The sequence below is a fragment of the Alligator mississippiensis genome, chromosome 4, assembly GCF_030867095.1.
Source record: "Alligator mississippiensis isolate rAllMis1 chromosome 4, rAllMis1, whole genome shotgun sequence".
In the NCBI taxonomy this organism is placed as follows: Eukaryota; Metazoa; Chordata; order Crocodylia; family Alligatoridae; genus Alligator; species Alligator mississippiensis.
Window position 1 is genome coordinate 237,647,659 of NC_081827.1, and position 21,787 is coordinate 237,669,445.

Below are 21,787 nucleotides of genomic sequence, written 5' to 3' on the forward strand. Positions count from 1 at the left end.
CTTTCCAGAAACAAAAGGAATAATTGAAAATGAAGAATTCCATAGATTTCATAGATTTCATAGACATTAGGGCTGGAAGGGACCTCGGAAGATCGAGTCCAGCCCCCCGCCCAAAGGGCAGGACGTCATTAATATTCCATCATTAATATTAATACATCACATTTACGAGGGGAATTAAGCTCATGATATTTAAGCTATTCCAATAATGAATGTTACAGAAATCTAGCTAACAATGAATGTAGTCAAAAATAGATTAGACTCCATGATTTTGTAATAATGCTTAAGCAGCAACTATATAATAAAAGTGTCTGATGACCATCTTATGACCCCTTTGTGTAAGACCATGAGGTCAACGACTGAGTTGTGGTCTGCTTTTCTTTCTGCTTGCCTGGCATTTTGAAGTCATCTGTGTCTAGCGTTCTAAAATTACACTCAGACACCGGAGTTACTAAAAGATTACTAAACTTTGCCGTAGTTCCTCTTTTCCTCTGCGCATGCGACAGATTTCTGCCGCAGTTCTGCTTTTTGAATGCGCATGCACCAACCCTGATAAGTCACACTAACCAATAACAAGTTAAGTTCAGCCTACAAGATAAGACGTAACAACTAGGAAATTATAATGCTGCCAATGAATGCCTAATACGTCAAGACTATGTTTATGTAAGCTATAAAAATGTAATTCCGGGCCGGACTCGCGTTCGGCTCTGCTTTGGCATTAGCCTCTTAGCCGAACCTGTTTACGTAAACAATAAACATGTGATGGACCTAGCCTGTATGTGTGTGTGACTCCCTCCTTGAGGACAATTGGACAAGCCTCCAGGGGAACGAAACTAGCCATTTGGGCAACATGAACAAGAATCAGCCTGAGCAGCACTCCCCCCCTCATCGACTTTTTACCCCCTCCCTACCCTACTGCTTTTACCCCTCCCCAACCAGCCGCTTTGCCCCCAGCTCCATCCTGCCGCTCGTTTTCCTTCCCGGCTCCGCCACTTTGCTGCCTACTAGACTCGTCTACTCTGCCCATGTGCCGCCCGCCAGAAACAGCCGGGCGTGGAGCGGCCCATGAGCCGCAGGTCTGCCGCCCGTGCTAGAGCCTACGCCCGCAGGCCGGAAAAGGACCGAAGCCTGGATCTTCCCTGAGTAAACACCATTTCCCTTATTTAAAGGTGAAGAAAAGAGCTGGTGCCAAACTGGATTGGGGTCTGCACACAGCCACGGGGTGTGCTGCCAAAGGGCCACGTGTCCGGTCACCAACTCCGTTTGTATTGCAGGCATTCTCATCCCGTGATGTCGTGACAAAGGTGAACGCACGCCACGATTCCCTTTAAAAACCCCCCGTGGTTTTTTAAGAGGCAACTTTTAGCATTTATTTGAGTTTAGGCCCCATGGTTTCTCTGCGGGTGGCTCCTGGAGATGCGCTGGGGCTCCAGGGCAAACCCGCGTGGGGACGGGGTGACTCGTTCGTTCAGGAGTCTTCTCCGTGCCCGCGTGGGACGCCCACGGGCAGAAGGGGGAGGGGAGAGCAAGGGGGAGTGACGTCATACACCCGCCTGGGACTGAGCAGAGCGCGGGAGAATGGATAGAACGCCTCGCCCCGCGCATGCGCAGTCGGTGCCGCCCCTTGAGGATTTGGCGCGAAAACTCCCGCGTGGGGGGGGCGGGGCGAGGCGGCGGCGCAGCCGATTGGCGGGTCCCGGCGCTCTCCCGCCACGTGGGCGCGGAGCTTGGCTGAGCGCAGACATGGACCTGGCGGCGGCAGAGGCCGCGGCGGCCGCGTACCAGCAGTTGCGCGATGAGGTGGCCGAGAAGTGCCAGAAGCTGTTCCAGGACTTCCTGGAGGAGTGAGCGCGGGGCCGCCGGGGCGGGGACCGCAACCCGGCAGGTTTGGGGCAGGAAGGACTCACCCCCCCCCTCCAGGGCAGGGCAGGGCAGGGCAGGGGGAGGGCTCGCCTCTCCCCGCCACGGTGACAGCCGCTCACAGAACGGGCGCTTCCCTGCGGCGGGTGGCGGTGAGGGCTGGGCTGTGGCAGGGCTGATGGTTGTCGCAGGGGTGACGGGTTGGATGGGGCTGATACCGGGGTTGCCATATTTACAGGTCCCCAAAAAGAGGACACCTGTGGGGGGGGCAGGGGGAATATGCTGGGGGGCAGTGACGTTCTGCACTGACAACCCCCCCCCTCCCCCCGAGCCGCAGCCTCCTGACGCTGCCAGTGCCCTGCGCGCTCAACCCAGGTCACCTGTCCCCTCCCCCGTGCCCCTCACTCCCCACCCGCAGCCCCCTGGCGCTGCCAGTGTCCCCCGTGCCCCTCACTCCTGATGTGCAGCCCCCTGCCCTGCTGGTGCCCCTCACTCCCAACCTGCAGATCTCTCTCTACCCCCTGCCACTACCATGGGGGGCTGGGGCTGAGGGGCACTGGGGTTAGGACTGGCCATCGGTGTTTACAAGTGGGGCCTAGTACAAAAAAGGTTGAAAACCTGTAGGCTAGATGAGCTCTGGAGGTCCCTTCTAGCCCGGCTGCTTTATGATGAACCCCCTGCGTGCAGCAGGATCATCACCATTCAAACCATCCAATACAGTTCCTAATTTGAGCTGCTGTCAGCCCTGGTGTAACACAGACCTAACACACTGGATCATTGCAGCCTGAATGTGGGCTGCATTTCAGCTCTGTTCCCCGTAACGTGTCACTCACCTGGCCCAGCGTCTCTCCAAAGGCACCTGCCAGAGTCTGCCAGCCTTGTCTGAGGGAGCTTTCTTTCCTTCCAAGCTGTTGTCAGGAGCCCTAGTTCAGCCACTGGCTAATAAGCGTCGGGGTTAAGAGTCCTGTCACCCCTCTCCTGCTAAAGCTTTATCATTTTGCTTTTTTTGTATTACAGCCATGGGAAATTAGCAAAACATGCCCTCCAAGAGGCCAGGCCCTGATATTTGTCACAGAATCCTTAAACAGTGTAAAGAAGAGAGCGGGGGGGACAGGACTTTTTCTGTAGATAGGCCATTGACAAACCAGAAGTAAAATGCTCTGATGAACAGGGTGGGTCAAGAATGGTTTTCATCTGCAAAATATTTTCCCTCTGACTTTTTCAGATTCCAGAACAGTGATGGAGAAGTCAAATACTTGCATGATGCTGAAGAGCTGATTCGCCCAGAGAGGAACACATTGATCGTAAGCTTTGTGGATTTGGAGCAGTTCAATCAGCAGCTCTCTACCACTGTCCAGGAGGAGTTCTACAGGTCAGATTTACCTGGGAGCTGGGCAGCGTGACTTGGCTGTTAACGCTGAAAACAGTGTTATGTAAGAATTCCCTGCCGATGGGCCCAGTTCTTATTAGTTACAATTGCTCTGGGTTCTGTATTCAGAGCTGTCACAAAGCTTGAATTAATTAACAACTGTATTTACATTATGAGGGGAGTGAAAACTGATAGCATACAGTTGGATACAAAATGCAACCATCCATTATAGAGCCCAGTACTTAAAAAATGTATAATAGAGTGTATTCTTACTGCTATTAAATATCAGTATCTATATATGTTGATATCTATATATTATATCAAATAAGATATACATGCCCTATCAATAAAATATATAGATAGGACATATTGATAGGATATCTATATATGTTTTATTGATAAGACATGTATATCTTATTTGATATAAGATGTATCAAATATATTATCAATATTGCATTGAACTTATACGTAGTGTTGCTATTAACGTTCAGCATAAGCTTCACCCAGACAATTGTGTTGTAAAATAAAATGCACTAGGTTCACTCATACTGAAGACAAAATGATGTTATTGATTGTTAACTGCACATTTAAGATGTTTAGACTTCCTTTTGTGTGGATCCAGGAGCATTATGCCAGAGCTTGTAGATCTATGATAAAAAATCATTGAATGGGTCTAAAGGGAAAGTTGGGTTTGGTAACTTCTATAAAATATGATTTTTTTCCCCTCTGTATTACAGAGTTTATCCTTACCTGTGCCGAGCAGTAAAGACATTTGCCAGAGACCATGGAAATGTTCCTCCAAACAAGGACTTCTATGTTGCATTCCAGGATCTGCCTACCAGACACAAGTAAGATCCTGCTTTTTCCAGTTATTTAGATGATTGAAGTATCCAGACATAATAAAATGATGACTTAGCAGTAAATACACACTGTATCAATGAAAACATGCATAAATTAGTGAGTTGTATGAAAAAAAATATTTTCTGTGGTATTCTGTCACTTGCAAATCACAAAAAGGTAGAGCTAGAAGGCATGTTAGGAGATGGGGGTAGTCTATCCCCTGCTTGGACTACTAGACAGTGCTCCATGGTGGGGAGGGGTTCATTTTTTGTTTTATTTTAAAGGATGCTGTTTTCAAAATGCAATTGATGTACCTTTTAAATGCATAGTTTAAATTTCAGAGATCATCTAAATTGTGTTTTTTGCATAAAAACACAGGAGTTACAGTTTTTTTGGTAATGCTTAGCATGATACCAACAGCAGCATGTCTATTCTTTAATTATAGTGGTACAATGATGAATGCTTAAAGACTGGTTAAGTAAAACATGTGCCCGAGTCCTGTTGAAATCCAAGAAACATAAGCACATCTTTAACAGGTGCTAAATTACTTTGCTGGAGTGAAGCCCAAAACTGGAATACCCAGTCCTCTAGGAATTAAGCAGCTATTAATTTTATGTTTTGAAACAGAATTCGGGAGTTGACATCAGCCAGAATTGGCTCACTGATGCGTATAAGTGGACAGGTGGTTCGTACCCATCCAGTTCATCCAGAGCTTGTCAGTGGAACCTTCCTGTGCCTGGACTGTCAGACAGTGATTAAAGAGGTGGAGCAGCAGTTTAAATACACGCAGCCAAACATCTGCAGAAACCCAGTCTGTGCCAACAGAAGGAGATTCCTGCTGGACACAAACAAATCAAGATTTGTTGACTTTCAAAAGGTATTTCCCTGTCGTTCTTGGAACTTTATTTGACATGCTTAGAAGATGCCATTGCTGCTGCTTCACATTGATGTAAATCAAGGCTGTCCAGCATGATGCTGGTGTACATCCTCTGGGCTACACTGTGCAGGCTGCAAGCTCCCTAGATGAACACCCCATACAGTGCAGGCTACCACACGAGTAATGTGTGGACCCCAAGGCCTTCCTCTGCTATGCAGCAGCAAAAGAAGTGGCCAAGTAGGGCCTGCAGCCCATCCATTGGACAGTCCTGATGTAAACATGGTTATAGAGGGTCAGGATTTTTCTCAGTCCCAGTCAAAGTCAGTGGAAATTTTGATGATTATTTTCTTTCCATGTCTAGAAGACTTATCTATAAGTGTTTGTGGACTGATTTTAAATTGAAGGAATTTTTGGATGTGAGATTTGTTAGTTTTATGCAAGTAAGAAAGAGAAGACTCGCATGTTTGTGTCAGTGTTGAGCTCTTGTGAAAAGGAGGATGTTTGATTTGTTTTATGCCAACATAGAAAAGATCATTGCACATCTCTGCAGCTAAAATGGAGTCCAAGCCTGTTAACATGGCTTGATTATAACATAGACTGTTTCAGTATGTAGCCTTTGTCTCTTCTTAGGAAAAAGTGCACTGCTGCCTGCCTGCCTGCCTTCCTCCCTCCCTCTCCCTCCCTCCTTTCCTTCCTTCAAACATGTTTACAATGTAAAATAATCTTAACTTCAAAAATAACTTAAATTTAAAATAGGCCGGCCCCAGGCACTGAGGTTGGCACATGCTGCATGTTATGTGCAGGGCCTGTCCAAAACCCATAGGTACCTCTATGGGCCAGACAAAAGGGCTCTGTGGGCCATATATCTTGTTCTCAGTGATCTGACATTTTTTTTATTATCATGTTATGAATATGCTTTTTTGCTTTTTCTCTGCATTGTTGGAAATGCTCTCTCCTTCCCCACTGAAGTATTGGAGAATTCCCATCTTGAGAGTAAGCTGAGGAAGACTGTTTGTTTGTTTGTTTGTTTGTTCTTGAGCAATTTCTTCTCTTTGATTAGATTCAAAGGTTTAAGGATCAAAAATGAACTTGAGTTAATCTTGCCTAACCACCTATACATTATAGAACACTATTTGACCCACTCACCTCCATACTGAGCTCAAACATCTGCTTAACTAAAGCACATCTTCCAGAAAGGCACCTTATATTGATTTGAAAGTGTCAAAAAATATCCTTAATTTTCCCTTGGAGTCTGTTCCAGTAGCTAACCACTGTCGCTACTAAATATTTGCACCATATTTCTAATTTGAATCTATTTGGCTTCAGCATCTACCTGTTGCCATGACTCTGCCTACCAGATTAGAGAGCTCTTTAGTGGTATTTTCTCACTCAGAATGTACTTGTAATCAAGCCACCTCTCAGTATTCTATTGGTTAGACTCTTTTTAAGTCCTTTGTGGTAGAATGTTTCCTCTAGCCCTTAGAGGAACTTTTATGATGCTCCTTTACACTGCTTATAGCTGCTTTACTCACCAATATTCTTAATTCTCTGCTCCTGTGGGAAATTTTGAATAAAAACTTTTTAAAAATTTTAAAATGAAACTGCTTAATGTTGACATTTCCAGTACGCAAATGTCTATGCGCATTAGATGTTTAAAATCTATTCTTAGCTATTCCAAAAAGGTTGTCATTTTTTCAGCAGTGTTACAACATTCCCTTTCTCTGTAGGTTCGCATTCAAGAGACACAGGCCGAGCTGCCGCGGGGAAGCATTCCTCGCAGTGTTGAAGTGATCTTGCGTGCTGAAGCAGTAGAGTCTGCTCAGGCTGGTGACAAGTGCGACTTCACAGGATCACTAATTGTGGTACCTGATGTGTCTCAGCTATCCACTCCAGGTGTGTTGCTCTCTGAGAATTGCACTTCTAGTTTGTCCTGCCTACCAGCTCTTGAGACTTAACTAAAACTCTCTTTCTAAAAATAGGCGTGCGTGCAGAGACTGGTTCCCGTGTCAGTGGTACAGAGGGGTATGAAACTGAAGGAGTCCGAGGACTTCGTGCCCTTGGAGTCAGAGAGCTGTCTTATAAGCTAGTCTTCCTAGCATGTTACGTTGCTCCCACAAATCCACGGGTGAGTCTTGGAGGAAAAATAGCCTTAATGATCTTCCTTGAAGATACTGGTGTTTACTCGCAGTGAATGTGAGGCATTAGTTTATATCTGCTTTCCATTTTACTCTGGATTTGACCTATAGCTACTGTTAATGATCCTTTTCTATTTTTATGGTAGTAAGTTCATCCCCTTCTATGTCCTTTCTTGTGGAATCTTCATAAATGTGACAATCTCGCTTTTAGATCTTTATAACAAGTTGTTATTAAATGGCCCATATCCTTCCATTTGTGTGTACATCTCTCTCTTTTTTTCTCTCCTCCTGGGTTTCAGAAAGTCAGTTTAAACACAATGGGAAAGAAAAGAGCTTTGCGCTTCTACTTTAGTTCCTTTTGTCTTTTTCTTTATGGACCTTGAATGCTATCACAGTATAAATAATTAACCTTTTTAAAAACTAGCTAGGGATGGATTTTTAGCAGGGTATGATCAATTCCAGTCTATAATTTCACTTTCAGCTTGACATTTGGCCAAGACATGGTATTTGAAACGTTCTTAAATTTGCTGGAAACTAAAGTGCTGTTTTCTTTCACATTTACTGATGTGCCTTTTATTGGCAACTAACTTCAACAGGGTATGGAAAAGACAGCCATTTAGCTTGGACTTTCTAATCCCTTTCACTGCTGAATTCTCTGTTGCTAAATGTACAGTTATGCTTGTACAGCCTTAAGATGTACACTGTACAGCCTTAAGAGTTAAGGGATTAACAGGTTCTCCTTGCAGTGGGCTTTTTTGTGTCCGCAGCAAGGAAAGCGGGGGGAATGCTACAGAATAGGGTAGTATTAGTAAAAATGGACCTTTGTCATGGAAATTAAGGCATATAACTTCTTGTTCTGAGCCTCTTGTTCCTAGTAATATGGACTAGTTTCCCTATTAAATACCTATATTCTGTAGAGCTTTCAGTGGGTCACTTTGAACAGAAACCTCTTGTGGCTTTTCCAAAATCAAATTTATATGAGCTCAGCCTTACAGTGTTCTCTTTCAGTAATTGCCATATTTTGCATTTGTCATTCATTCACTCACTCTCTAGTTTTTAATCTTTGTTTAGTTTGGTGGAAAAGAACTTCGAGATGAGGAACAGACTGCAGAGAGCATTAAAAACCAAATGTCTGTAAAGGAATGGGAAAAGGTGTTTGAAATGAGCCAAGATAAAAATCTTTACCACAATCTCTGTACCAGCCTCTTCCCTACTATACATGGTAAGAGTTCACCTGGCCTGGCAGGGTGAACATATTGCATTATTAACAGTATTGGCTACTGTGACTATGTAACTATCTTGCATCCGCATATCTGGTGGTCATAGTGCTCTGCAAGATGGCGGTATTTTTCTTCTGACTATTTCTAATGTTAAATCCTTAAATGGATGAGAAAGTAATTTTGAGTGTGTGGAGACCTGTTTGTTAAATGTTCAGTAAACCCTACAGCCTAGCAGCTGGTTGTAAACTTTGTCTGGTAAAGAGGCTCATAGAACATTCAACAACTAAGACTTAAAATGTTGTAGTTCTGTATTAGTTAAAATATTTTTCATGCTGCAGTTGTTCTCTGCTATTAGCCAGTTTTGTCGTTGTTGGCTCAGAACAATTGCTTTCAATTTCATTGCATGCAGATACTGACTTTTTGGAAAAAGCGAAAGATTTTATTCAGTTATTCTCGGCCACTGTTGGACACAAGAATTCTGCTTCCTTGTTGGTCACTCTTTCTCTCATTGAGCAGCAAGCATGGACAAGAGCAGTAAATGCTTAAATATCAGTCCTGAGCAGATGCTCACAAAAGCATTCTAAACTTCTATTGAGCAGAATGGTTTGTTTGTTTTACCTACAAAAAGTGGAACAACCCAAAGCTGCTTTATGACCCTCTGTTACAGGGGTGGTCAGTTATTTGGACCCAGGGGCCACATAGGCAGTTTTGGGTAGTTACAAGCTGGTCAGCATCCCTCCTCCCCCTACAACAGCTCACCAAACTTGGAGCCCACCAGACCTGTGGTTCCTCCCTGCCACTGTCACCAGTGCCCAGTAGCAGCTGAGCACACAGCCCTGGCCCCAGCCTGGAGCTGACCAGCTCCAGAGCAGCCAGGACTCAGGTGCACAGCCCTGTTCCTGGCCTCAACCTGCTCCAGCTGTAGCGAACCAGCTCCAGACCAGACCAGGACCCATATGCAAAGCACTAGCCTGATCTGGACAGGCCTGCCCATGATGAGTGGTTGTGGCTGGGCAGAAGCTGTTTCTGCGCATGGCATGGAGGAAAAATAGCCACTACCCCCTTGCTGCTGCTGGGCCCTTCTTGCTGTGGCCACCCAGAGCCCATGCCTGGGCTGCCCTGTGGCTCCTTCGCTGTCACCACTGCCCTGCTGGGTGGCCCAGAGGTAGTGCTGGTGGGGTGGGCCAGCACCAGGCCTGTGCGCACAGGTCTCCACCAGTCTCCATGGGGCTAGGGCTGGGAGTGGCTACCAGAAGGAGCCACCCAAGCCCCACTGCATGCTTGGGACATGTGCCACAGGCTGGATGGTGCCTGGGCCAAGTGAGACTGAGTGAGACCCACTGCGGGCCGGTCAAAGTCCCTCCTCAGGCTGGATCCAGCCCATGAGCTGTATTTTTGCCCACGCCTGATCTATTAACTTATCTCTTTGTGGGGCCAGGTAACGATGAAGTGAAACGAGGAGTTCTGCTCATGCTTTTTGGAGGAGTCCCTAAGACGACCGCAGAAGGTACTTCATTGCGTGGGGACATCAATGTCTGCATTGTTGGTGATCCAAGTACGGCCAAAAGTCAATTTCTCAAGTAAGCATCTCTTTTCATCATCAGCACTTCAGTGTATCCAAGAATAATTTACAGCTAAGAACCTCCTCTGGGAAAGAAAGTTGTAATATACCAAATGCGTGTTGTTAGGCAGTATATTTTCTTGCCATGTCTATATTGACTTAGCATCTTACTTAATATCTCTGTATCTTTTCATTCCATCTGTAAAGTTGGAATAGTTACTATAACTACAGCATTTCATTTTTTTGATAGGTTTATTGTCTGTCTAGTACTTGGAGTGCTTGAACATTTGAGTATAGATTAGACATCACTTGATTTTATCTCTTCCTTTTTCCTTTTCTTAAAGGAAATAGTCAGTCTTACATTGGCTTGAGAAGTCAGAGGTGTCACAATATAGAAGTTCTTGTATCTGCATCTCTTGCATCACTTTAGAGAAGATATTTTATGCAGGTTAATCACTTATTGGTACTTCTTACCAACAGGCACGTGGAAGAGTTTAGTCCCCGTGCTGTATACACCAGTGGGAAAGCCTCCAGTGCGGCTGGTCTGACAGCTGCTGTAGTGAAAGATGAGGAGTCTCATGAGTTTGTCATTGAAGCAGGAGCACTGATGTTGGCAGATAATGTAAGTCCGGGAACTAAATATTAAGACTCATGGAAACATAGCAAGCTGCAGTCTTCCTTTCTATGATATTTTTTTAATTCACTTTAAACAGTTTTGCAATTATATTGACTTCAATAGTACAGTTACTGCAAAACTAGTTAAAGCTAGGCAGTTACTTTATCTGTGTTTCCTTCTGTTTTACAGGGGGTTTGTTGCATTGATGAATTTGACAAAATGGATTTGCGGGATCAGGTTGCCATTCATGAAGCAATGGAGCAGCAGACTATATCTATAACTAAAGCAGGTGTTAAGGTAACTTGAGGAATTCTTTCAATCATTATACCATGAGAGATCCTTCTACATGCGTAACAACTGGCCACTTAGTGCTGTATTGTGTCAGATCTGTGCTAAGCTCCATTGCTGACTTGGGAAGTCACTTCACCTTTCTGGGCCTTAGTTTCTCCCACTTACAGAACTGAAAAAACCTAACCATGGTGTATTGTGAACACATGGTGCTTGCAAAGTGCCAGTTGCAATATTTGATATCCCAGCTTGGTAGCTGTTAAAATGTCAACTCCTTCAATATGAGCAGTATGTCAGTGCAGTGTGCCATTAGTCAACTCTTAGCCCAGTTCTGGCTTAATTTCTATTGCTTTTATGAGCTGTTTTTTTCTTAGCTGACTCTAAATCAGTAGGACTGTTACAAAGTCCTGGCTATGTTTAGCATAGGGACTGCAGTATTGGGCAGATGGCTAAATTCTGCACTGACAACTTGGAAAAAAAGCTTTAATTTGTTGGGCTTCTTTCGCAAATGCCCCCGACAAGTGGTGTTTTCTAACTTGTATCTTTCCCATGTTGTCAGGCGACTCTGAATGCCAGGACCTCCATTTTGGCTGCAGCAAATCCAGTTGGTGGACGTTATGACAGATCAAAGTCTCTGAAACAGAACATAAACTTATCAGCTCCCATTATGTCCAGATTTGATCTTTTCTTCATTCTTGTGGATGAATGTAATGAGGTAATTACAAGGCCAGTACCTATCTGTAGATGCTTGTAGCTGATTTTCTTTTAGATAGAAATATGTACAAATTCTACTGAATGAGAGGATATTGATCTTTGGATTTTTCGAGTAGTAATTTGATCTGTAAAATGACAGTCTGAATCATTTTTAAAATGGCTGGTCAGAGAAGACAAAACTGCCGCCCATGTGATATTCGCCTGAAGTATGCACACATTGAGATGTAGAGTGGGAGTTGGTTCAACACTTTCTTTCCACTTCTTCCCTCAGGCTCTCTCTCAAACTGAGATGGAGTCAGGGGAAAATGCATCTAGGCTAAGATGAAGGAAAAAAATTCAACAATAAAGTTCCAAGTTCAGCTAAAACTTTATCTGCATAAGTTTCAAACTTCACGATTCAAGGCTAGATTTTTTTATTAATACAGCTTCTTTCCATTCCCTTTTGTCATTAAGTTTTTGATACTTGGTCCTGTGTATCATGACACACAGTCGTGCTTCTGGAAAGGCTGTGTCATGAAGAGTATAAATGTGGTAGGAGGAAGGGAAAGAATAATGTCCTTTCATTGTGTGTTAGGGACCTGATAACCTAATGATTAAGAATGCTCTAACTGAGAGTGACTCCTTAGGTTACGGATTATGCCATTGCCAGACGCATAGTGGATCTGCATTCGCGAATTGAAGAATCTGTTGATCGTGTCTATTCACTAGATGACATCAGGAGGTATCTGCTTTTTGCAAGACAGTTTAAACCAAAGGTAACTTGAGTTTTCATATCTTGCCAGATAATACAGACGGGCCTAAAAATGCAAAGTTAATCTGCATCATCATCTCTTGCACAGATAGAGAAGCTCCATAAACTGATCCTGCCATATAGCAGGTAATTTCACCTGTGATCCGGAAGCATGGATTTTCTTATAGAGCGTGGAGTCTCAACCAGCACAGTTAGTACTGTGCAATATTCAGGGAGTTTAGGAACTTCGGTCTCTGTACAAAAATCTTCCAAGAGGAATGGAAGAGTAGCTTCATGGTTAATTTGTGTCTCCAGTACATCCTTGCTTCAAACACTGCATGATTTATCAACATTCCTCCTTTCTGCTTGATAAAAGCAGTTGTTTGAGATATTTTTTTTCTTTTATTAAGAAAAAACAACCTTTCAGTTCTCTCTGCATGGTAAACTACTGCACATGGGGAAAAATAGCTTTGAAACAGAATTTTGGAACTTTGTCCCAATTAAGTTCCAATCTTAAAATTGGCTTTTAGGTGGATACACTGAAGTTTTCAGTATACTTCAGTTGTCAGTCCATCCTGAAAGATGTTTATATGTTACGTCAAACAGATTTCTAAAGAGTCTGAGGACTTCATAGTGGAGCAATATAAACGACTACGTCAGCGTGATGGCTCTGGTGTCACAAAATCATCCTGGAGAATCACTGTGAGACAACTGGAAAGCATGATTCGACTGTCTGAAGCTATGGCACGAATGCACTGCTGTGATGAGGTAACATAGTTTTTTTTTTGTTTTTTACATCAGGGATGTCACTCATCAGACCCCATAGGTCAACTGAGTGGCACTGGCCTAATCCTCTGGCAGTACCAGGCCCACAGACTGATCCAATCTGCATCTGAGACTGGCCCCTGCACACTGTCTACAACATACCAGACCAGCCCCGTGCTCCTTCTGCACAGTACGGCACCAGTTCAGCACACACCATAGTAGGGTGGTGTAGGTCCAGTCCAGGATCCACAGGATCCTTGGACAGTGTGGCACGCGCGCCGCCCCCCCCCCCCCCCCCCCCCCGGGTGCTGGATAATAGGGCTCTGCAGACTGTATTCAATAGGGTTGCACCAATAAAGATTTTTGGGGGGCCAAACTGATGGCCAATTTATTGACCAGCCAAATCGGCTGATGCCGATCTGACTGCTGATTTGCAGCCCAGCAGCATGGAGAGCAGCATCCAGCTGGTAAGTCTGCTGGGGGAAAGGGATGGGGGTGGGCAGGTTGAGGCCCCCCATGGTGAGGGGGGGAGTGGGGCTGGAATCAGGGCAGGGCCAGGTGCTGCACAGCCAGGGTGGGGCAAGGTGTGGGATGGAGCCAGTGGCTCATCCGAGGAGGGGGTGGCTCCCGTCGCTGCACACCCCTAGGGGAGGCACTGGGGGGCACGTGTTCCCCCCAGTCTGTACGCAGGACAAGAGAGGGCTGCATGCTTGGAGCTGGGGCTGCTGCTCCAGTCTCTTCCCAGCATCTGCACTTGGCCATGGTGGGCAGTGGTGGCGCTTGGAGGGAGGGTTACTATGAATTTTGCGGTAGCTTTAGTGTGCTCCTGCCCCCCTCTCCCCCCTATAGCCCCTCCTCCCAGAGCCACGGCCACTTGCCTGGCCCTGCCCAGCTCAAGTGTAGCCACTAGAAAGAGGCTGGAGTAGCCCCAAGTGTGCAGCAAGCAACCCATCCTCGCCTTCCACACAGATCCAGGGGGGCACATGCCCCCCCATGCCTGCCCTGGGGGTGCACACAATAATGGGAGCCACCCTCCCTGCCCCCTGGATGAGCCGATGACTCCATCGCAAGCCCCATCCCACCCTAGCTTGGGGCACTGCCCCAGCCCCACTCCATCCTTCACTGCGGGGGCCTCAATCTGCTCTGCCCCCGTCTCCCCACAGTGCCCTTTTCCTCTAACAGAATTACCAGCTGGACACTGTTCTCCAAGCTGCCAGGCTACACTCGTGGCTGCATACATGCACACAGCATTTATCGGTGACAATATTGGCCACATCAGCCAAAAAAAGCCAATTACCAATAATGTCAGTTTTCCTTTTTGTCAATGCTGATGCAATAGGGATCAATGTATCAGTGTATCTTTGACATCCCTGTTTTAGATCAATAAAACATACGCATAGAATCATAGAAAATTACTGTTAGAAGGGCCCTTAGGAAGTAATCTAATCAACCCCTTGCTCATAGCAGGACCATCCCCAAATATATCATTCCATCCAAGGCTTTGTCTACCCAGGTTTTGAAAACCTTCATGGATAGAGATTCTGTAACCTTTCTGGGTATCCTGTTTCAGTGTTTTACTAGTCTCCTAGTGAGAGAGTGTTTCCTAATATCTAGCCTAAACTTCCCTTGATGCAACTTCAAACCATTGTTCTTTCTTGACTGTTCTCAGTGGTGGCAGACTAGCTCTGTTGTCCTGAGAACCACCCTTCCCTGCAGGTAGGGGAAGGCTGCTCTATGATCCCCACCTCAGTCTTCTCTTCTCCAGGCTAAGTAAGCCCAGTTTCCTCAGCCCCTCCTCAGAAGTCATGTGCCCCAGTCCTCTGACCATTTTCATTGCCATCTTCTGGATTCTCCAATTTGTCCACATCCTTTCTGTAGTTGCAAGCCCAAAACATGCAGTTAAAGTTTGGGATTTGGGGTCTGGTAGTGATAATGTAAGTCACTAGGTAGTATAATTGAGGAGATGGACTTGATCATGTCTTCTAGGTTAAGTGAAGTGTTACCAGCCTCATCTGGTGTTCATAATCCTAGCAATATTGTAGTACTTTAAGGGTTTGTCTTTACTATGGAAAAGTATTCTGGCTCTCCCAGGTCAGTCAGTTCAAAAGGATAACCCACAGTCACATCCTAAATATCAGCAATGTTAACTGACTGCTCGTCAAAGCCTGTGCAACTCCAGGAAGAAAAGGAATGGTCAGATTGGGAAGAGCCGCACAATCTGCACTATATATCTATTGTCTAAGTCCAGCAGGGTAGTACAGCTCCCTGGGAGAGCATAAAAGCATAGGGAGACCAGCAAAGCATGTATGTGCATTTGGAGATACTGAAGAGGAGCTGAGCCCAGTAAGCATGATTGTGTTTGTGCCCTTGCTCAGCTCAACCAAAACTGGTGTCTTGTGTGGGATAGGCTTAATAGAGTAGCATTGACTCTGTCCATCTGCTCCTTACCTAAAAATCCAGCTACTTCAGCACGTGAAAAAGACTTCAGCCTCTTTTTGACATGTTGGTTGCATCTTTACATGAAATTAATTTGTTGCAATAAACTCTAGCACTGTTCATGCTGGAGTTTATTGCTCCCAGGCACAGCATTTGCACATGTGCCCAGGACTGCAGCATGTCCAGCTGGGGTGGAGCAACCTCAGCTAATAGGGGGCCCTGAGGGTCAGCCTGCTAGCCCAGGGCTGCTCCAACCTGCCTCAGCATGTTGCAGAGAGACTGGCTGGGCCACAAGGGCTAGCCAGCGGGAGTGAGTTGCAACAGAGTAAATAACTCTGCTGTAGGATAGTATCTTAAAAACCTTCAAGGATGGAGATTCCACCACCTCTCTTGGTAACCTGTTCCAGTGCTTCACCACCCACTTAGTGAGAGTTTTTCCTAATATTCAACCTTAACCTTCCTAATAGCTCTGCACATGTAGATGGTGATGCTTTACTGTGAAGCTAATTAGCCAGTTCTGCAATAAACCATCTCATGTAGATGTGCCCATTATGTCCTATGTCTAAATGTGACGCATGAGTTTACTGGTTATGTTAAAAAGATGATGGCTAGGGTTAAATTTTGATTAAATTAATTTTTTTTAAAATCTTATAATCCACCATCAGGTAAGTGGACACATTTCTAATGAACTAATTTCCAGCTCCAATGGGGAGGCACTTTTTCATTAAAAATTAGATTCTTGCGTATTATTGCTTGTTCACATGTTGTATTGGTTGATTGAAACCTGTCAATGAGATGAGCTAAATAAAATTTTCATTGTTAAAAATGATGTTAATAAATGTTTAAAAATATATGTATAGACCCTACTGGCAGAGTACACCGTAAAATTTAATTTTAACCGTCTCATTTTAATTAGGTAGCCAAGGGATTATTTAACATGGGTGCTGGAAGAGTCAGCTTGACTATCAGAATCTAGGATTCTTGGACTGGAAGGAAAAAAATGTTTCCCCTTTAATACAGAATCAGTGAGACCCAGCAAATAAGGAGCCCCTCACAATGCTATTGTTAAGTCATTTCTTAGGGTAGATTTCTCACAGTCTTTGGTTTTGAGCCTATTAGCATATGCTTTGCAAATCTCTCCCAGGTTCATCCGAAGCATGTGAAGGAAGCATTCCGGTTGTTAAATAAATCTATCATCAGAGTTGAAACTCCAGATATCAATTTAGACCAAGATGATGAACAGCAAATGGAGGACGAAGAGGACCATGACGGAATCAATGGTCAGTGGCTTGGTCTGTGAATGGGGGAAATGGTTCCAACATTTAATTCTTCACTCTTTTTGATCAGAGTGCATCTCTTCTTTTTCTAACCTTCATTTCTTGCTCTCCCCCCATTAGCTTGAGGAGTAGCCTGGGAATCTGATTCAGTTTTTCCATTGCCTTTCATTAGTCCTTGATATTTTGCACTTTAGCTTCTCTGTAGGTGTACAAGCATAGGCGGAGGAAGAAAAAATGTGAGGGGGCTGAGTGTGTGCACTCCTGCACTGTGGGGGGGTCTCGATCTGCCCTTTGCCCTCTCTCTCCTCCCCACCCCCTCCCCCCAGCCCATGGAAATAAAAAAAAAAAATAGATAAAAAGAAACTTACCTGTCTGCGGCTGGGCTAGCTGTGATCCTGTCTGCGAGTGCTCGGGGTAGCTGAGTGTGCCCGCCCCTCCACCCTGGCAGCCAGGCCCTAAGACTATGCCTGTTGCTGCCCTGCATTTGTGGGGGCTGAGCCCCATTAGCCCCTGCCTCCCCCCTTCTGCTGCCTATGTGTACAAGTTCCAATTAAACCTCTCACAACCCTTGGAGGTAACCACTGAAGTGTGCTGCAATCCACTGGTAAATGATGCTCTAGGCTTAAAATGTTATTGTTGAAGCAGGTGAGGCACAAGCTTCAGCTGGTGTCAACGGTCTTGTGAATGGACTCGACGGCCGCTCTGAGGATACCAGCAAAGAGGCAGCTCCCAAGGCTTCCCTGAAACTTGGATTCTCTGAATATCGCCGCATCTCTAACCTCCTTGTCCTGCACCTCAGGAAAGCTGAAGAAGGTAAGAACTTTATTAAACAGGGAATTCAATGGGCATTGCTAACAAACGCACATCAGTCCATTTGGGGGAAAAAAAAGGTTTGTCCGCATCCGGTGAGGGAAGTTCTCATTGGGTATTAAGGAACGCATAGTTTGACTTTTTCAGCCAGGTCAGAAACTGTTAGTTGAGCAAAGGAATGAGGGTGGCTTGCCTTAAACTGCATTCCCTTCCCAGCCTCAGTTCTGTTAACAAATTTCTCCTTCTGTCTCAGACACTAGACCAAGGATTTGTCTTCTTTTGTTTGGTGCCAAGCACCAGTAATTACTTAAATTTACATTGCACCCGCAGAAGGGTTTGGAGTGCTCACAGAATCCTAGAGCTCCTAAAAGCCCATGTCTGCAGCCTCTTTTCGTCTTGCATTTCTGTTATGTGATCATGTTAAATATTGTGACAGGTGGTATCTTACATGCAGATAATATTTTTTCAGACGGTGCATGTGCTCAAAAGTCCCAGCTGCTGCAGGGCCCCTTTAAAAAGTTCCTTCGGCCTGTCTGATATGGCACCCTCCGTCTGGCTGAGTTCAGTGTCATAACTTGAAAAGACGGACTTAATTAGCCATGTTAGTTTGAAGTTGGGCAGAAGGTAGGGCAGGGTGGTACCTTACAGACTGGTTCATTCAGAGAGCTTTAATAAGGTACAGCGTACTTTGGCAGATGCTATGATGAAGTAGGCTGTAGCCTATGAAAGATTGTGCCTCTCTGAAGAATGTGTTGGTGCCTAATACTACCATCTTATGCTGCTTTTTGCATAACCTGAAAAGTCACAGCAAAGTGATTGTCTCATGTGGCAGCTTGCCTTAGCTAGCATAGGTAATTATACTAGTGAAGGTGTGATAGGACACCTGTTGGCATGTGCTGGCAAGCAAGATATGAACTGTGGCAAGCAGAAGGAGTGATAGAAGATATAAGCTGTGATGAAGTCCTTGCTGTGGTGAAACTTGGCAGCTGCTTGCTAGCGTGTCAGTTTTCCATACAATATTTGGATGGGACATGGAGATTACAATGTCCATGTAAAATGGGAAGAGTGATCTGCAATTACTGCGTTTTCTGCCTGTCTAGAAGACTTCAGTGTCTTTAGCTTTGGGCAAAGCTGTGACTTTTTTTCTCTCTAATGTCATCTTCATTTAGATGAAACTAAACAAACCACCTCCTGACTCTCCCCTTTTTGAATCTTTAGATGAGCTGCCTAGGAAAAGCAGAAATCTGGTTTGTTTGCAGACAGAGGGATTGAGAATTTACACTTTTATTTCTACCTGAATAATTTGTTTTGTGGTATGTAGTCTATCATGAGAACTTCATTTCATGGCAGATCAAAACTCCCTGATAAAATAATTTAACAAGTTATTTTGGGTTTTGGTTTTCAGCATTGTAAATATTACTGCATTAAGCCTTCTCTTTGACAGTTTGATTGGTTTCCTGGCGTGGCTGTGTGTTGGAAATGTGGAATGGAATTGTAACTCCAGTGGTCTTGGCTTCTTTTGCAGAAGATGATGATTCCTCGTTAAAGAAGAGTGAGCTTATTAATTGGTACTTAAAGGAAATTGAGTCAGAAATAGAGTCTGAAGAAGAACTGATAAATAAAAAGAAGATCATAGAGAGAGTCATTCACCGACTTACACACTATGTACGTAAAAAATTGTATGGATGTTTTAGGTTAAGAATTAACAAATATTTGTTTCTGATGCAAGGTGTTCATCAGAGCTTGTGAAGTGTGTTTTGTGCTTAACTTGCATCTTGTAGTGTCAGGCCAAGAACTTGGAAAGAAAGTGGTGGGTATGGTGATATCTTCAGACACTAGATGTTTTTCCTTTCCAAACATTAGTAGTTCTCCTTTGTATGTTTGTGTAAATGTGAAAGGGGTAATAACAGGCAGTGGTAACCTATGCAGATGTAAGTTTTGTAGGAATTCTGCTCTTTTCCTCTCAGAGTCCATCTTTTCTCCTGACAGCCTTCTCACATTGACTGAAATTTTTGGTAAATATGTGGCTCCTGAGGGCTTGCCTCGTTATCTTCTAGCCTGCAGAGATAAAATACTTTTACTTCTGAGTTGGCTATAGAGCCTGATGACATGACTCGCTGTACAACATGGCACCCTTTACTATAGCAAAAATGACTGCAGTCACATGCTTTAATTGAAAGTCTGACTGAAAACTGTGACTTGGCGAGAGAGGCTCTTTCCTGCCCCAGAGATGTTGTTTGGCAAGCTTTCTGTTAAACAGCAAAGGTGTAAATTAACTTGCTGTGTAAATAGTTTCATGGCTATGTAGCCATCTCAATGCTATAGATGGAATCGTACGCATGGGAGTAGGGGGAGAAAGATGGGGGAGAAGACTAAATGCAGTGGACTGGCTTTGCTTTTCTCAAAGGACAAATACCAGTTTTTAAGCCTTGCCTGAATAAGCGCTTCTGTGTTGATTTCAGGACCACATTCTCATAGAACTCACGCAGTCTGGGCTGAAAGGCTCCATGGAAGAAGAAAGCTTGGATGAAGACCCATTTTTGGTAGTAAACCCCAACTATCTGATGGAAGACTAAGGATTGTGAATAAAAGCACAGGACTTCAGCTTAACTGCATATTGGAAAACTCGTTGTTTGTACATTATTGCAGTACCCGCTGAATAGCTAACTTGAAGCTGTACGAGCGCTATCCTGTGGAATGGAGAAATACTGTCTTGGTAATAGCTGTTCATTCGCAGATGTTGCACATTCCTGGGATTTGCCTTTTATACCAATGCTATATATTGTTCCACTATTTTAGTGGTCCTTTTCTAAACAAGGCCTGGCAATACAAACAAAGCCTGTTCACCAGGGAGTTATTCAGATGCTTCAGTTTTTAACCGAAGGAAATTTTGCATTATTCGTCTGTGGCATTTGGTTAGTAGGATTTTACTGTGTCGATTTTTAAGTGTTTTTCTTATTAAATCAATAAAAGTTTGCTAAACATCTGTGTGTGTACTGTCAACGCTTTGTTCTCTGTGGGCTTGTTCTGCTTGCAGGTTTCCTTTGTTGCTTTGCTCTGCTCTTAAATTGGAAAGTTTAACGATATTCATATTTGTATTGAAGATAATTTTTTTTTTTTCAGTTCTGTCAACAAGCCTTTTTAAAAGTAGTTTTACTCTTCCCACTTGCAGGAACTGGATTATCTATTGTTTCACTTTGTTTAAGCTATAATACACTTTGCTTTACTTTAAACATGCAAGAATAGTCGAACTCACCAGGTCCAAAATGTGATTTCTGCCCGAGGAGGGCAGAGAACTTTATGCGTCCTGCTTTGTGAATTAGCTGAAAAGTGAAGCCACATGCCTGTGGATTCTGAGGGTGAGGTTTTTTGTGAATTAGTAACTCTCTTTTAATCTTCAAATCTTAAATCGGATCTCTTAGGCTCCTGTGTACATTGAGAATACACTAACATCCTATGTGGAAAAAGGCAAAAATAAATTGGTAATTCGTGTCGGGGTTAGATTTTAAATGAAGAGATAATCCTAGTAAATGCTTATCTACATTAAGGATAGGTACAGACATTCAAAAATTGATTCGGTCTTTGCAGGTTACTCTAACCGGTGAAGATTGAACCAATTTGCAAGTGAATAGATATGCACTTTTGAGTTCAGAAGTGCAGGCACATGCCTGTATTGGCTCAGGCCAGAAGCCGGGGGGCGCTAGAGCATGCCCTCCCTTCCCTTCAGCAGTGGCCAAGGGAAGCTGAGCTGAGGGAGATGTGGCCAGGCCCCAGCAGGCCTAAGTATGATTGAGGAGGGGTTTAAACCCCCACTCTGGTCTGCAGGGACCCCAGCTGGGGTGTGCCTGGAGGGGGAGGGGTGAAGCAGTCCTTGCCAGGCTTTTTGGACAGGGTGGGGAAGAGGGAGCGTGGCCAGACTCGTCCCCAGCAGGCAGCAGGAGCAGGGGTATGGCCAGAGCCCACCCCGCTGTGGCAGGGGAGGAGGAGGAGAGCCCTGCTCACAGCAGCAGCAGCTCCCTGACAGCCCAGCCTGGTCCAGGCGTGGGGAGCCACGGCGACTGCCTGCAGGCGGTGGCGGCGGTGAGCAGGGAGCTTCTGCAGGTGGCTGCAGCAGTGTTGGCGGAGAGGGGTTGGCGATCAGCAACCACCCATAGATGCCACCAGGCCAATCTCGGGGTGCGCGTGCCCTACGCGTCACCAATGGCAGCTAGACTGGTCCCTGCGCCCGGGTCAGGCCAGGCTGCCAGTGACCCGCAGCTGGCTGGGAAGGGCACTGCCCTTGCAGGCCAGAC

The 21,787-nt window shown here is 44.8% G+C and overlaps 1 protein-coding gene across 1 annotated transcript; it reads left to right on the forward strand.

The window, feature by feature from the left end:
* The first annotated feature begins 1,697 nt into the window (after window positions 1-1,697).
* MCM6 (minichromosome maintenance complex component 6) lies at window positions 1,698-20,481 on the forward strand. Its single transcript, XM_014599365.3, has 17 exons — window positions 1,698-1,841; window positions 3,083-3,229; window positions 3,964-4,074; window positions 4,694-4,943; window positions 6,671-6,836; window positions 6,923-7,068; window positions 8,150-8,300; window positions 9,737-9,878; window positions 10,340-10,481; window positions 10,665-10,772; window positions 11,323-11,478; window positions 12,104-12,232; window positions 12,814-12,975; window positions 16,553-16,688; window positions 17,331-17,498; window positions 19,021-19,160; window positions 19,958-20,481. Exons 1-17 carry the CDS (start codon window positions 1,741-1,743, stop codon window positions 20,069-20,071), a joined length of 2,469 nt encoding a protein of 822 aa, XP_014454851.1. The 5' UTR covers window positions 1,698-1,740; the 3' UTR covers window positions 20,072-20,481.
* Window positions 20,482-21,787: the final 1,306 nt, after the last annotated feature.

What these genes read in the sequence shown, in the direction of transcription:
- MCM6 (XM_014599365.3), top strand. Translation starts at nt 1,741, where the DNA reads ATGGACCTGGCGGCGGCAGAGGCCGCGGCGGCCGCGTACCAGCAGTTG. An exon ending in TTCCAGGACTTCCTGGAGGA is followed by an intron (nt 1,842 to 3,082) that starts GTGAGCGCGGGG and finishes TGACTTTTTCAG; the next exon opens with ATTCCAGAACAGTGATGGAG. An exon ending in GATTTGTTGACTTTCAAAAG is followed by an intron (nt 4,944 to 6,670) that starts GTATTTCCCTGT and finishes CTTTCTCTGTAG; the next exon opens with GTTCGCATTCAAGAGACACA.